The sequence below is a fragment of the Myxocyprinus asiaticus genome, chromosome 17 (genome assembly GCF_019703515.2).
Source record: "Myxocyprinus asiaticus isolate MX2 ecotype Aquarium Trade chromosome 17, UBuf_Myxa_2, whole genome shotgun sequence".
Lineage (NCBI taxonomy): Eukaryota > Metazoa > Chordata > Actinopteri > Cypriniformes > Catostomidae > Myxocyprinus > Myxocyprinus asiaticus.
Window position 1 is genome coordinate 6,140,982 of NC_059360.1, and position 17,311 is coordinate 6,158,292.

Here is a 17,311-nt window from a genome sequence, read left to right on the forward strand (position 1 = left end):
CTGTGAGGAGTGGAGTATCTGAGAGTGGTCTTAAGACATGTCTCCTTAATAGTGCTTTTAAAGGATTTAGCTGCTCTCTGTAGACTGGCATTAGGCTGCATGATTGAGCTCTCCAAATGCATGCTGTTGTTTCTTAAGATTTTTGCGTTAAGTGTTGTGGAGTCTGACAGAGGGTTAAAATAATGTTTTCATGTTGCTAATTTATTTTGGTGTGTGACTTTCTGTATAAAACTTTGAGGCACAGACTAAAGACATTGTTTTTTTTTTTTTTAGTCGATACCCAGGTCTTCAGAAAAAGTGCAAGCATGAAGGCAGAAAACCTTACCACTGCCTTGAGTCCAAATTCTTGAGCTCTCTCAACAGCTTAGAGTTCTTCTTTAAAAGATGAAAGCTTTTTCTATAAAAGAATGAAATGGTTCCATTAAGAAACCAGAAGTATTTTCCAAAAATAAAACTCTAACATACTGTCCTGATAAAGAACAAGTTTACATTGTCATTACACAAATTGTGCATTAGAATTATGGTTCAGATAATGGAGGACACAACTGTTTACCAATGACAATAAGACTCATTGAATGAAAATGGACCAAGAGGTTGCAAGTGAAAACAGAGGAGAACATCAATGCAGGAAATAAATGGCTTCACCAAATACACCTCTGGGGTGAGAAATCATAATATTTACAGAAACAGGTCAAAATGGATGACTGATTTCCTGAAAAGACCAACTGTAGAGTATAGGCAAATAAAATTAAAAATGTCATGGTTATTTAACTTTAACATAAAAAAAAAATACTGTCATATTTACACTCAAATAATTGAATTTGTCTTGGTCATCCAGTTATAAATCTGATGTCACTACAAAAACTGGGAGGCCTACAGTAAAAACAGCACTGTTCAGTGAAAGAGGGGTAAATGATGGGACGTTACTGCAAGCACTATTCTGAAAAGGCATATGAAAGGGGTTATAAATGAAGGCTGGGGGGTGATATTAACAATGCCTGTTTACATGCACACCAATACACTGATAACGCCTAAAAAAAGCTTATTTAAAAAAATTAGACAAAGCAAGAAATCCGTGTTTAAATGAGATTTGAAATAATCTGCTTTCAAACCATGAAGAGGCATGCACATAACACGTGCGCACATTGGATAAGCCGGTAAGAACGGCGGTTAAGGTGTTTACATGTAACGCGAAATCGGTGTAATGTGCAAAACTCTACCCATGTCGATTTGTTTATTCTTGCACCATTTATGACCTCACACCGATAAAGGAAAGCCATTTACTGTGTTTACATGACCACGCGTGCTGTTGGCTGATTAAGCATAATCGGTGTAAGAATGTGCATGTAAACATAGTCAACGGTACAGTAAATAACAAGGTTGCCGATCCCTGGTCTAAACTATGTAGTACCTGCTGTCCCGTGAGTTCATGCCGAGGTCATTAAGCAGAAGTCTGCAAAGGTAAAAGGGAGATTTTGGCTCCTGGTGTGTGGGCTCTTTCTGGCAGGCTGCTCTGATGCTGGGGTCTTTACTCTGTCTCCGGGCGAGCTCCTCATCCTCCTGCTGCATCTGTCTGTGGATCGTATCCACGATGAGCCCTTCCATCTCAGGGTTCATGCCCATGGGTGGAGACGGTGGTTGGGTGAGTCTCAGTTGGGGCTGTGGCAGGCACTCTGGGCTGCTCTGGCCCAGATCTTCCAATAGCTGGTCTAACACATCAACACCATCTTCCATTTCCACCTCAGAGGAGCATTTACTGGAGCGGATGGAGCTTTGATTGGACACAGCAGCAGAACGGTTGGTGTTGCTAGACGACTCACCTCCGTCCAAAATCTGGTAAAGAACGCCACCATCCCACGAGTACTTCCCCGAGATGTCCCGAACGATGACACGCACCTCTGAGGAATAGTCCCTGGGATTGGCACTAGCCGGAGCTGTGCTGGAATTGTCAGATGGGATTTGCAGGTACGAGACTAGCGTGCTGTCATTAAAAACAAAGAGCTGCAGATTGGGGCTCTTGAAGACTTCAGAGGAGAGCTCGGAGGACTCTACGTAAGGGTTGTCGTGGTTCTCATTCACCAGGCTGTTTAAGAGTGCAGGGCCGCCGCTGAGAGGATGGTGGCCTAAATGATTGACCAGGTGTGTCATTACCATCCTTGCAGTCAGAGGAATCAACTCCATACTCCTCCTTTTCTTTTCTGGGACATTAAACAATTTCTTCAATTAGACAACATATAGATGGCATACAAGTACACTGAAATGCAAATGAATGAAGGATCAGTTTGTCTTCTCATTTACAAATATGCCCATCCTCCTCTTTTATTAGACTCTCTGGAATACCATTCTGCAAGTTCTGCAAATAATGTATATTTTTTGTATTTAAAATTTGGGAAATGAAAGCTAAACAGGTTATTTGACTGTTCATCCAGGTAACATTTTCCGACAAAGCTGTTGTGTCACTCTGCAGTCGCTTTCATTTGTTATTGTTATTATCTATTTTGTGGCATGTATGTAAATATTTGTTATGTATCTTATGAAGGGCAGTACTAAAAAAAAAAAAAAAAAAAGTCAAAGACAAAATAAATGAATTTACACAAATGATCCTGTACAAATGTTGACATATTTTCTTCATATTTTTATATCATTAATGCACATGAGGGTGTTATATTATATGTTGTTTTGTTAATGTTTATTGCATTATTTTAGTGTCACGTGTAATACACTGATGGTGTTTTGGCCTTTGGCTTTACCAACTGTATTACTATGGTGGTTAGCAGTACATATACGGTAGTGAACTATAAAATATACAGGCATATTTATTTATTTATTTATTTATTTATTTTTAAGGTGAATTTCTGGCAACCACAGCTTCCATTTTTTTCCTGTAAAATCGACAAAAAAAAAAAAATTTTACATTACATAATAAATTTATTTGAACTCTATTTAATGTCTTTTTATTTAAATTATTTACAAGGCCCTTCTGGGTGATACCAGACCCCTTTGCTTTGTGTCAGGGTTCTGATTCTCCTGTAAAGAGTTTATTTTGGGATGACGACCAGCTCTGACTGTACACCCTTACATAAATCTCGACATTATCCCTTACTTTCTCTAAGGCTGGCCACTATACTGGCTTTTAGATGTCCTCACCAATGTAGGCTGTTTTTCCATGTTTGCACCTAACCATCTATACAGGAGTCCACACAGACACCCTTAAAATATCTATTCAGTCTCCTAAACCAGGCTCAACGAGCTGTGCTAATAAGCATCACACCTCTTGCAAAGAGTAAATGGGGTTCTACAATCACTCCATGAATTAAAGACCTCTAAATGCTGAACACCTCTCAAAGTGTGAAATCTAGCGTTGTCATTAGAGGATATTAAAATTAAGATGAGAGAAAGAGGAAAAAAAAACCTGTAGTGCTCACATTGTGACAGTGTTATCAATACCATCATCTCCATCAAAGTGGAAAAAGCTCTTTGGAAAGATGAGCAAGTTGCATTAGAGGTACACTGAGCTTTGAAGTGAACTTCTCAATAAGAGCTAGGTACTAGAATATTGCTTATGAGTTGCTCTTTGGCTGGGGTTGTTTGTTTTTTGTTGTGTACATGCAGATATAAAAGGCATGTCAATGGACAGAGATGTTTGCATTGCAGAAGCCAGCATTCTTTTTCTTTCGCTACTCTACAGATACAATATAAATGTACTGTCATAAAAGGCACCCGTTGAAAGAAGAATGACCCCCGCTCCCTTAAAGCCTAACCTAACCAAAAACAGATGACATTCGATGACATGCCAAGGTAGAGAACACAGAAGAGAAATATTGCCTAATGGATAAAGCAAGGTCGGAGGAGAAAAAAATGATTTCTTTAATAATTGGCATAAATGGGCTTGCTTTGAGTGGATGAGGGAACTAATGCACACCTCTTTAAAACTCTATTTCATTTCACATTGTGCTACATTTGCTCTAATATGATTCAACAGAGCACAGTATAAACTCAAAGGAGAGCTTAAAAATGACCATCTTTTTTGTACTTTTTTTGTACTTTTTTTTTTTGTTTTGCTTTTCTAGGTTGAAAAATTCTCAAATATATCATGGTTTTAAAATGTATGATAACACAATAAAAAATGAAACAGTTAAAGTTTTTAGTAGGCTCTTACTTGACACAATAGTACCAGTGGTTTTGGAATTTATACTGACACCTATTGTCATGGATACACATGTTTGTTAACTAACTGCTGCCGCTTCAAACCAAGATGTTTGTTGATGTTTAATTTTGCTACTTTTAATCTGTGTTTCTCGCCGTCTCATGCAAATTAATTTCCCCACATTGTTGTGCACTGGACTGTGACCAGACTGCAGCAACTCGCGAGCGCTCTGGCGGCTTAAACTGTCATGTGTTCTTGCCGAGAGAGCTGCAGGTCCAAGCGGTTTGTTTTGTCACTCCAGCAGGAACATTATTTCAATCAGGGAAATTTTTACTTTTCACTTGCACTCATTTGGTTTGGACTGTCTGGTGGATCATACTCCTGCTGATCTATTCCTTCACTCTGGACTATACAGTTGACTTGGGCTTCGTGGTTGTCTGTAGTATGTGTATTGTGTTTGTTGTTATATTGTGTGGTTTGCTTGTTTTGTTTACATGTACTTTTATGTTTGGACATTGGCTGAAAATCCTTTATAAAGTAAACATTTTATTATTATTGTCAGTGGTAATAACTCGGTCAAACTGCATGACACAGATTGTCATGTGTTGTCAAAATGGCAGCACCCATGAGGGGGCAACCTGCTCAATGTAAAAATAAACAGCTTTTATTAAGCTACTGATATGACTGGAGTCTTCATCAAATGTGAGTGTGCATCAATGTAAACATATTTGTAAAAAGTGCTATCCATGTCTTTATGTATAAAACTTTTCTTTAACTTTTTTAAAAGAAATGAATCTCATGAAGAAATGTCTGGGTAATTTTTCACCCAAAATAAATAAATAAATAAATAATAATAAATAGAATGCCAAGGATCTGCAAAGCTGTCATTGCTGCACGTGGAGGATTGTTTGATGAGAACTCTTTGAAGTAGTTTAAGTTGATGCTCATTGAACCCACCCATGGGTTTGACTTTACTTTGCTTAAATGTTCACATTTACTATATAGTGTGCTGTGCTGTTCAAAATTGTTCATAATGTTGACAAATTATACATCTGTAATTTCTCTCCCAAAATAAAAATTTCCTGCTTTATATCAACACTATGTCCTTTAGAAAAGTACCAATTTCTATCCATAAGAGCAAAATCTGTACATTATTCAAAACGTTTGGCCACCAGTGTGTGTGTATGTTTGTGTGTGTATATATATATATATATATATATAGAAATTTTTGCATTAAGAAAATTAAGCCTATTTTTAGAACCATTAGACGGTCAGTACGGCAAAAAACTAGAGTTTAGAGTACATCTAAAACTGCAATAATATATACTTACCAGTTTACTTTTAAATGTACTTTACAATTTAAATAACCATCCAATATCAAAGAACCAAAATCATTATTTTTTTTTCACATTACAGCAATGAGAATGAGATTTTTTTTGCATTACTATTGGCTACTGACAAATGGGGCACAGGTATCAAATGTGATTATTGTCATTAATGAATGTTTGAATGCATAAAAAGTCTTAATGGCTATATAATGCTTCATTTTCTTTATGCAAAACATAATTTCCCTTTTTTGGGGGGTTGAAATATGACTCTCAATATGAGTTTTCATGATGTTCACCCGAATACGGCATACTGTAGAGGCATATATACAGTACAAAAAGACAAAACACACAAGCAATATGATCAATTGCAATATTCGTGTTCTTGCTGACAACACAACAGGTCCCTACCTTCAGCCACAGTGAGGAGATTTCCAAAGTCTCCCATGGCATTGTGTACAGGGGGCGGTTCAAAATTCTTGACATGGCCTAAAGTAAGGAAGGCGTCATAGTCTGAGGACAGGTCCGACAGACTGAGGAGGTAGTGACTCTGTTGAGTATGCAGGTGAGACCCTGATACACAAGTGTGCAGCACCTGAGACAACAGAAGAACAGGGAATTTAATAAATTATTCTGCTGATACATTGCAAATAGCAAAAGAAAGAAGAAGAACACTGTAGGACCTAATACAGAACCCTGGGGAACACCTTCTGAAATTGAGATCAAAAGCTAAGAATTATTTAATAATGAGAAGATTTCTTGATATGAATTATTAACATACAATACAATGTATAAGCAGTGCTGGGAAGATGATCTGAAATGATAGAAATGTAATTGGGTACTGATTACAAATTACACAATTTAAATTGTAATAGGTTGCGTAATCTTTCAGATTAGAAATTTTAGGTAACCTAATCTGATTACTTTTCGATGACCTATTTCATATTTTAATGAAAATCTAATCATTAATTTTAAATGTATTGAGTACCAATCAACACTCCTTTAATTAAACAAAATCAAACGGAATCTTGCTATTTGCCAGTTGCCAAGTAATACATTATGATTTTTATATATATATATATATATATATATATAAATTAATGTTACTCAAGATAAAAGACAATGAGAACATGCTTATATTTTTAATTTTAAAAATATTTTTAATTGAAAAGAATTGTTGATATTTAGGGAATTAGGAATAGGGATTGGACTTTTTATTATCCAGCTTCGTAGTCAATAATGAGAGAATGTCTCTAGATATGATGTAGAGATCTACAATTTGTTCCTCTTCATAATTATTCATGAGAAGATGTGGCCTCAACCCAAGACTTTTTCTGTCATCCTGAAGCATGGGCTGAAGTGCATTTGCAAGTTGCGTTTGACTGACACCTCTGATATGTTTGTTTGCAACGTGTTATTACTGAAGAGTGGCTAGAATTTTGGGGAAGGGGATGAGGACTTGTTTGAAATGCATTATTTTTCATAGAGGGTGCAAATGCAAATAGTTTGGCATTTATGTACATTAATTAAGAAACTAAGTTTAAAACAGAAACTAAATGCCATGCGTGTATTTGTGGTTTGTATTAAGCACTTTCAATGCAGTGTATCAATTTCGGTAGCTACTGTTCTTGCACACATGGTTAGATGTTACATAAAATATTTTAAACACAGATGCTCTTAAAATTTAGGAGCATACTTACTAAATTACGCACTAGTAATTGTCTCTGGCTGGTTGGTGGTGTAATCATGTAATCCATAAATATTTAACTATAATCTGATTATGCATATTATAAAATGTAATGCAATCCAATTACAAGTACTTAATTTTTGTAATCTGATAACGTAATCCAAATAACATGCAATCCATTACTACCCAGTACTGTGTATAAGATACTACTGACATTGTGGACCTTGAAAGTTAGAGCAGCATATAGTGGATACATAAGAGTGATTCAGAAACCTACAGTACACTCATGAAGTTCTTCTTCTTGTCAATACACTGCGATGCCTTAAAAAGAAATGAAATAGATTGAAACATTGTTGTCACACCCAGACGGTGAGGTTGAGCACTAGAGGGCTACCATATGGAGATGGGGCGATATTTACAATGCTAAGCCAAGAAACCCTGTGAGAGGGGCTTTATGGACTAATAATCTATTTCTCATGTGACATGGGAGTGTATCAATGTGCAAAAACAGATGGCCATGCCTCTATTGGCTGGAAAAGATAAGACACAGTCCAGCACAGTTTATCATAGTGCCTAAACAGGTTTGCGCTGTTTGATTTAATTAAGGCTTTATCCCTTGGCTCATTCTCAAACATTGCGCACTCATGCACAAACAGCAACCCTGTAAACTAGATAAACATGATCAGATAGAAATTCATGTTGTAAAAATAATAATATACAAAATTATGCAACTTTAATTTTCCATATGATCACAACCACTGAGGCATTAGTGCCATCTGGCTCAGTTGGAAACTGACAGTATATCAGAGACAAGGGTCATTCAAAGGTGTGATGGATGACCTGTCAGTGTAAATCAGTATTAGACAAAATATTAAACAACTGATGTTGCTACCAGACAATTCAGGAGGAATGAGACTGAATTGAATGCAGTGGTACCTCAGCCATAAAAAAGACTGTTTTTCCTGTTAGATAAAACTGGTGTAGTACATAAACAGGGCATGCACAACCAGGTTTTAAAAGCAAAAATTAGATGCTTTTGTTTTTGTTAAAGCACATACATGTTATTTTGAACTTTTTGTCATGGTTTACCGTTCTAAGCTGATTAACTCCAATGTAATTACAGTGTGTGGATTTTTCTCTATGTAAAAAAGTCATGTTCTTGTATACCTGCATGTATCATGCGAAATTTAGAAGGTTTACTGGCTTATACATGAGTTGAAATTTGTTTAACACTTTGCACAGATGAGGTTAATAAGTGATAATGCTAAACTAGTTTCATGTTAGGGTGATTCTCACAAAAACTGTTAAGCAAATGCCCTTGACATCCTTACAAACATTATCATTCAGTGAAGAAACTATGTTAGGACATGAGGGGGAGGGGGAACGCGACGAGACTTTTAATGTTGTTTTGCATAACACAGGATGCATTTACTCAGTTTGGATCGATCGCTCAGCTTTATCATCAGAAATATGTTATTATTATATACAACCATTAAATAGCAATATGTCTTTGTTCAAACATCAGCCAAAACTGTTGAACACTTTCTTTATAAGAATAAGGACGCACTTCCAAAAAATAAATGTTAACACACCATCTGCTTCAACAGTGAAGCAACAGCATCCCACGCTTGTTCCTTTGTTAATTAGTCCTTATAAATTGTAAGTTGAGGGTCATGTAGCACTTTGGTTCTCACCCAATAAGTCTTGTGTCATCCAAGAATAAGGTATGTTCTGATATTACGACTGTACAGCCTTTCACATGCATTTGCTTACGTTTGGTAGCACACTCAACTGGGTATTGCTGTTAACCCTTTAGTCCTTATAATAGTATATAACAGGCAGTTTCATTTTGTTTGTTTAAGCCTATACAGTGCCCTCCATAAGTATTGGGACAGTGAGATCCTTTTCATAATTTTGGCTCTGTACACCACCACAATGGATTTGCAATGAATATGTGATTGAAGTACAGACTGCCAGTTTTTAATTTGAAGGGATTTTACGGTTTAGGAATTACAGCATGTTTTATACACATATCCCCCATTTTCAAGAGCTCAAAAAAAAAAAAAAAAAAAAAAAACAATGGGACAAACTCATTCATAAATAAAATGATCATTCTTAATACTTGATTGAAAATCCTTTGCAGTGATTGGCTGTCTGAAGTCTTGAACCCATGGACATTACCAAATTCTAGGTTTCATCCCAAGTGACGCTTTGCCAGGCCTTTACTGCAGCTGTCTTAAGTTGCTACTTGTTTGTGGGTCTTTCTGCTTTCAGTTTAGTCTTCAGCAAGTGAAAATGCATGTTCGGTTGGGTTGAGGTCAGGTGCCTGAATCAGCCATTGAAGAATATTCCACTTCTTTTCTTGAAAAGCCATGGTTGCTTTCACAGTATGTTTTGGGTTTTACTGTCCATCAGTACTGTGAAGCGCCGTCCTTTCAGTTTAGCAGCATTTGGCTAAATCTGAGCAGATAGTATTGCCCTAAACACTTCAGAATTCATCCTGCTGCTTCTGTCAGCAGTCATATCATCAACAAACACTAGTGACCCAGTTCCATGGGCAGACATACATGCCCATATCATAACAATCAGTGATGGGCACAAATACACGACAATTTATTTAAAATAAAAATACCTCAGTTTAAACGTATCAATATAAAATACCAAATAATGTGTGGTAAAAAAATTATCAAAATAAAATACAGTATTTTATCTCTTGAAAATACATGTAAAATTGTCCATTCAGTGAAGTATCACTACTAGGCTGAAATCTATCTGGACCTTTTCTGAATGCAAAGAACATCTTGGTGTACAACTGCTTGTGACCCTTTTATGGTACCAAAAAGTAAGTTGCAACGCAACATATACAGTACATTGTGATCATGTACTTCCAAAATCCATCACATTTTTAAACCAACCTTTAATTCAGTAACAAACATTACATTTTCGTTCAATGCAACAGGATCTGGTGGAATTAATCAAATATTTCAAAAATATGCACTATAATTCAAATAATTGACATTTGTTATGGAAAAAAAAAAGTGCCTAGTTCACTGGCACAGTACTTTTTTGTAAAAGTTAGGTGATGTAAGGAAATGTATTAAAGACAATTATATACTGTATAAACAGTAAGGGTGTAACGGTTCTCAGTAAAAAACCGAACCGTATGGTTCGCCAACCACGGTTCGGTAAGCATTTGCTCTGCAGTTCATCTCTAGTTTAATAACGCATTTGGATCATACAGTATGGCAAAGAAAATAAAGCGCCAAATAGACATGCGCAGTTGTAACCTCCGCTAATGCACCTGTATGGCTCCGTAGATGGACACACTCTGCCTGTGTTTCACTTGGGTCAACTTTCTACAGAGAGAAGCTGTCCTATTAACTTTAAGTATGTTAAATCAGTTGATGACACCATAGTGCTGCACGCATTAGCTGGCAAAATGGCAAGCGGAGAAAACAAGCCGTAAGAGAGAAGCCACTGCATCATTTAAGTGTCCTGTCTGGGAACTTTTTCTTTATGCAGTCAATTACAACAGCGATGGTCAAAAAACATTTACAAAACAGGCACTGTTTTCAGACATTGCTCGACGCGAGTGCCGTATACTGGTTATACATCAATGTTTGATTAGCTATTTACGCCGACATCACCCAAGGATATATAGCGCGCGGTGCACATAGAACCGCAGGTGAGCCCGAAACTGCACACAGACACACTCCCTTCCATCTTTAAGCAGGCAGCGAGTTCGGACAGACATGAAACAAGAACTAAAGCACTTGTGTTGTTAATAGCCAAAATTATGTTGCCCTTACTCCGTTGATGAAGATGTGGGATTTCAGTGTATGATTAAAATACTCGAGTCATGTTACGACATCCATTCTCGTATTTATTTTAATAGCAAGTTTATTTCTTCTATAGAGATGTACAGATTCGGAACGTTGAATATACGTTGAGTTGAGTTTGAAATGCACTTTATGTTGATGGATGTAGCGTAATAATGCAGGTATTAATTTAAAATGTTGAGTTAGTATTTAGAGAAAGGTTGTTTTTTTAGTTAAGGACCCTAACAAAAATTAACCACGGTTTTACTATAGTAATATTGTAGTAACCATGACTGTAATAACAAGGAATGTTGTCACCATGGTTTTCTTAGCAGAAATCATGGTTTTGATAGAATTAACCATTGATTTACAACACTGTAGTTTCCATATAGTAACCTTGATTTTACTATAGTATTGTAACCATGACAGTAACCATGTTAATTTTGTGGTTACTATGATTTTACTACAAATACAATGTTTAAACTATGGTTACTGTAGTAAAACCATGGTGATTTGTAGTGAGGGAAAATATCTTGAAGTGTCTGTAACCAAATAGAATATTTTTACTTTGGATTTGGCAGTAATATTTTTTTCCCCCAGAACATAAATACCGAACCATACCGAAACCGTGACCCTAAAACCGTTATACAAACAGAACCATGAGAAATTTGAACCATTACACCCCTAATAAACAGGTACATGATTACAAACTTACGTAGTGAAAAATGCCAAATAGCAGCCATTTCTATACTTATTTCTGTCTAGGTTACACTGCAGCCTACGCTCTTACTTGTAGCTAACCCTATTAAATAAATCATGTGTAAATTAGTGGGTATTATATAGCTAAAGGAGTAATGCTTTACACACTTGACTAGTATTTTAGCTTGCTAGCGAGCGATCTTTCTAACGATATCTAGTGAAGTCGCTAACAATAGTCAGACTAGGTTGCTAGCTGGCTGCTGACTACTTTTAATGGAAATTAAATAACAGTTGCCAGCAATTATTGTATTTTTTTGCAACATTTAGAATCGACCATCAAATCCTAATCTTATCTTACAGTAAGATAAAGTGAGGATGTGATGGTTGATTCTTCTGAATTTGGAATGTAGAAAATTTGCTCACCCAATGCTAGATGGAGCCGTTATGAAAGTTGGGGTTGAGGAGCATGTCTGAACTAGTTGATACATGAAATCAGTAGCCTAATAAAGAGGTTGACTGGCACAAAGTGTTTTATGTATTTTGAAAATACACAAATACCAAACTTTAATGTATTTAGATACAAATTACATTTGACAAAATTGTATTTTGTTTTTCAAATATGTATTTCAAATACATGTATGTGAAATACTGCCCATCCCTGATAACAATTATATGGTATGCTTCGATCATGTGCTGTTTATGTGCTGCTCTTCCCATGATTCTGGTACAGGTTAATCTTAATTTCATCTGTCTAAAGAAAATTATTACAGAATTTGATAGGCTTTTTTAAATTTTTTATATATGCTTTCTGGGAGTCTAATCTGGACTTCCTATTCTTGAGGCTTACCACAACCTTTAGGGAAACCCTCTGTATTTACTTTCATGAAGTCTTCTCTTGATTGTAGCTTTGACAAATGACACGCCTACCTTGTCCTTGCCGAGCTTACCAGTGTGTTCTTTCTCTTAAAGAATGTACCAAATTGTTTATTTGGCCACTCCTAAGGTTTCTGTTATCTCTCTGATTGATTTGGGGGGTTTTTTTCAGCCTAATGATGGCCAGCTTTACTTCCATTAACAGCTCTTTGGACCTCATAATGAGAGTTTACAGCAGCAACTTCCAGATGCAAATTCCACATTTGGAATCAGCTCCAGACCTGTTAACTGCTTAATTTTTAATGAATTAAGCTGGGAACAGCTCACACCTGGCCGTGAAACAGCTTCTCAGTCCACTGTCCTATTACTTTTGAGCAAGTGAAAATGGGGGGGTCTGTGCATAAAACATGCTGTAATTCCTAAACCGTTCACCCAACTTACAATAAATCCCTTCAAATTAAAGCTGAAAGTCTGTACTTTAATCACATATTCATTGCTTCATTTCAAATCCATTGTGGTGGTGTACAGAGCCAAAATTATAAAAAGAAATTCACTGTTCCAACACTTATGGAGAGCGCTGTAACTTGTAGTTTACTGAAGTTTTAAATAATAAAACCATACTTCTGCCTAAGCTATATTTAAAATAATTAAATTTTGTTTTTGTGACATTTTACACCTGACACTTTTTTCTTTTTTTCCCTCTACGTGCTCTAATTCATAATAAAAAAATAAAAAATAAAATAAAAATCACACTTGACTACAAATATATGCTTATTCTGTGCTTATTCTTTTTGTGTCAAATTACATTCATGTTGTCCATCAATAGTGCACTGTCACTTTAATTGAGCATGAGCAGCACTGCAAAAATAGACTCGGAGCCGAAACTCACTCAAGTTACACTCTGACGAACTACTGAAGCTTCTGACGTGAACTCTTTAACCTGTTAACATGGGCGGCGAAACAAAAAATACGTTCTGCTCACAATCTGTTCACGCTTGCGATGTGAAACAACCTTTATAGAAAAAAAGATGCTGTTATAAAATTTTTTGAAAATGAAAGACAGTACCAAGGAAGTACAGCTATGATATAAATAATATTTTAATTGTTATTTTTTAAATTATATAATAAAATAAAATTTTAAAATATTTTCTTTAATACTACTTATATTAATAAATAAAAATGTATATAAAGGTTGATTGCCTTACAGTGATGTGATCACGGTGACGGTCGGGGAGTTGAGAGAAAGGTTTGATCTGGGTAAAATTAACCATGGTTTTACTACAGTAAATATAGAAGTAACCATGTTTTTTGGAGGAAGCCATAGTTTAAATGCACTTAACCATGGTGTTACTACAGTAATCATGTTTAATTTTGTCATTACTATGATTTTACTACAAAATATCATGATTATACTATGGCTACTGTAGTAAAACCATGGTACATTTTTGTAGGGTAAGATTAGGGTTAGGTAAACAGTGATACTGTTAGTATTTAATTAGGAGTGCAAATAGTATCTGCCACTGTTTGCACCAGGGTGCAAATCACATCTAACTATTTTAACAGTGCAAAGAAGATGCTTTTTGTTGGTCTTTTCACTTAAATGAGCTTAACTGTCATGAAAGTAATGTCACAATGTAAGAAATCTTAATGGCCCTAAAACTAGACTTCATTTTCAGTATGCAAAATACAATTTACAATGGCAGGAAAAAGTATGTGAACCCTTTTGAATTAGCTTGTTTTCTGCTAATATATTTGGATGTCTGGTGTGAACTGCTCTCTTGAGATCATTCCACAGCATCTCTATTGGGATAAGGTCTGGGCTCTGACTAGGCTACTACAAAAGGTGGATTTTCCTTTTCTGAAACCATTCTGTAGTGGATTTACTTCAATGTTTAGGGTAATTGTCCTGCTGCATCACCCAACTTCTACTGAGCTTCAGCTGGTGCACAGCCACCCTTACATTATTTTATAGAATATCTTGATAAACTTGGGAATTAATTTTTCTCTCGATGATGGCAAGCGGTCCAGGCCCCGAAGCAGCCCTAAATCACGATGCTCCCTCCACCGTACTTCACCGTTGAGATGATGTTTTCATGTTGGTATGCAGTGCCCTTTTTACGCCATACGTAGTGCTGTGTGATCTTCCCAAACAATTCAACCTTAGTTTCATCAGTCCACAAAACATTTTCTCAGTGGCATTGTGGAGTGTCATGGTGGTCTTTGGCAAACTTCAGGTGCACAGCAATGCTTTTGTTGAAAAGCAGCAGCTTCCTTCGTGGTGTCCTGCCATGGACATCATGCCTGTTTAATATTTTCCGTATAGTAGACTCATGAACAGAGATGTTAACCAGTTCCAATGATTCCTTTAAGTCTTTAGCTGTCACTCTAGGGTTCTTTTTTACCTCTTCTACTTACTTCAGCCATTTCTAGAGAGAGTAGCCACAGTACTAAATAGTCTCCATTTATAGACAATTTTGTCTAACTGTGGACAGATGAATATCCAAGCTCTTCGAAAACACTTTGTAACTCTTTCCAGCTTTTTATACAAAGCAACAGGTCTTCCCCAGAAAGATTTTGCGAGGCATGTTTCATGTCAGCAGATGCTTCTTGTGAATAGCAAACTTAAAATGTTTGAGTGCTTTTTATAAGTCAAAGCAGCTCTAACCTACACCTCCACTCTCATTTCAATAACTGAATTCCAGGTTTGCCAATTCCTGACTCGAATTAGCATTTGTTGACGTCATTAGTCTGGGGGTTCACGTCATTTTCCCAACCTACACACCTACATAAATGCAGGTAATTCCCAAGGGTTCACATAATTTTTCTTGCCACTGTATTTGTTTCTTTTGATTTTGGAGTATAATTGGACCAGGACATTTATCTTCACACTGAACTTCTTCAACATGCAGAGAGACACAGATGTGAAGCATGCACACCCAAAGCTCAGATAATCCAGGTACTCCACTAAAATAACTGAGAATTCTGCTTTAAATGTTGTGTTTGTGCTTAGATTAAATTCGAGTATAATAGCTGGGAGAACTGGCGTGTCAATTTTTTAATTTGTTTTATTTCTTTATGTTCTTATACTTTTTTCCCTTTATTATCATTCACAGAAGTGATAGAGAGAGAGACAATGAAGACATGTAAAGATCGTTAAAATAAAATAGATGCACTAGGTTTAAATTGTTCTGTTTCTTTTTTATCTGTGAAAATTATGGTCAGCATTTGAAATTATCTGTCAATGTTTTAAAAAATTTGGTAAACGATGGAGAATTTTCATTGTATCAGTAAATGACAGATAATTTTTTATCAACTCATTGTTGTCGCAATAATATTTTTAACAGGTATTTTATTACTAGTCATAAAAGTAATTTCCGAGTCATCCATTTCAAGTCCAATTTGAGTCTCAAGCCCTCAAGTTAATCAAGTCATTTTCTGCATTTAATCAAGCCAGTCACAAGTCCTGTAAGTTAGTCATATAACTCGAGTCCCCCATCTCTTGCAATCTACATGCTGCATTTTTGGGTTCTACTGATTCTGAGTGATTTTCATTAGTCTATACATGTAATCAATGACACTTGTCAAAGAGGTGATAACTGTGTTTCTTGAATGAATCAAGACTCTATAACACTATAGAACAGTTAACACAAATGAACAGTTGATTACTTATATAGGCAAGAGATACTAGTTAAAATCAGTTGTGATAACTGTGACACAGCTTAAATGCATGAAGTACCCTGTCCTGGTGAGGGTTCATGTGCTTGTGTTAGACGCTTTGATGAATGGGAGATTAAAGTAATCCCACTGAGCATATAATAACTAGCAGAAAATGATTAACAGTCAAACGAGTGCAGAGGAAAACAAAGGAAATTTATTCTCCTCTTTTCCCCATTGCAGCAGGTGCATTTTCTCTCATATGATGATGAACTGAATTCTTGCGTTTAGCATTCATTTGTGAGCTTATCAATCGAACAATAGAACATTTAAATAATTTTGCCATTTTTTTGTGGGAGCATGACATCTGCACAAAGGTCCGTGTCTGTCCGCATCTGCACAATAGCCAGAGATTAATATCTCATTTATTCTGTGCCCCTCAATGCCCTCTCATTAGTGTCTGATGACTAAATATGAGCTACGGGCAGACAAGTGCATTTATAATAGAACATACACACACACACACACACACACACACACACACACAGGAACATTTCTACTTTTATGTTAAAGTAACAGTGTGGTACAGAAGGCGACCTGTAAACACGGCCTCTCTGGGTCCTGAGGCTTGTACCCACCCTGTAAATGTAGTCGAGTAGAGGGGCTTTCTGCGAGGTGGGGTCATCGAGCACAGGCATAGTGATGGGCTCCAGTAAGATGAAGAGAGGTACGGCCATGCACCAGTCCAGCAGGCACAGCAGCAGAGACACCATTAACTAGAGCAGCACAGAGAAAGCATTCATTTAGCACACTCATGACACCACTACAAAATAATCAATAAACCTGCAAAAGACGCGCTGTTAGATAGGATGGAATGGTGAGTGAAGAGAGAGAAAAACTGAGAGCTGGATGAAGTGCTGTGTGTGCATTGCTTGTTCTGAATTCCTACGCCCTACACCGTTAACGCAAATAGAGATCTAAATAAAGACAGCTGTGTTGATGCTTTTGTTCACTTACCTTTTTATCTGCCTCAACAGTTGAGTGTTCAGCACTGGGCAGAAGAAATGCAATGGTTGCAACAAAAATCTGCAACACAAGATAAAGTAGA

General features: G+C 36.4%; 1 protein-coding gene across 5 annotated transcripts in view; it reads right to left on the reverse strand.

The window, feature by feature from the left end:
* The window catches only part of ralgapa2 (Ral GTPase activating protein catalytic subunit alpha 2), a 288,715-nt gene that overhangs the window by 81,014 nt on the left and 190,390 nt on the right, over positions 1-17,311 (reverse strand). For all 5 annotated transcript variants that reach the window (XM_051722406.1, XM_051722405.1, XM_051722403.1 and 2 more), the window contains 5 exons: positions 17,221-17,289; positions 16,842-16,979; positions 5,884-6,067; positions 1,412-2,198; positions 326-397 (listed from right to left, as the gene is read on the reverse strand). In XM_051722406.1, coding sequence (XP_051578366.1) covers positions 326-397; positions 1,412-2,198; positions 5,884-6,067; positions 16,842-16,979; positions 17,221-17,289 — 1,250 coding nt within the window. The remainder of the gene's footprint in view (positions 1-325; positions 398-1,411; positions 2,199-5,883; positions 6,068-16,841; positions 16,980-17,220; positions 17,290-17,311) is intronic.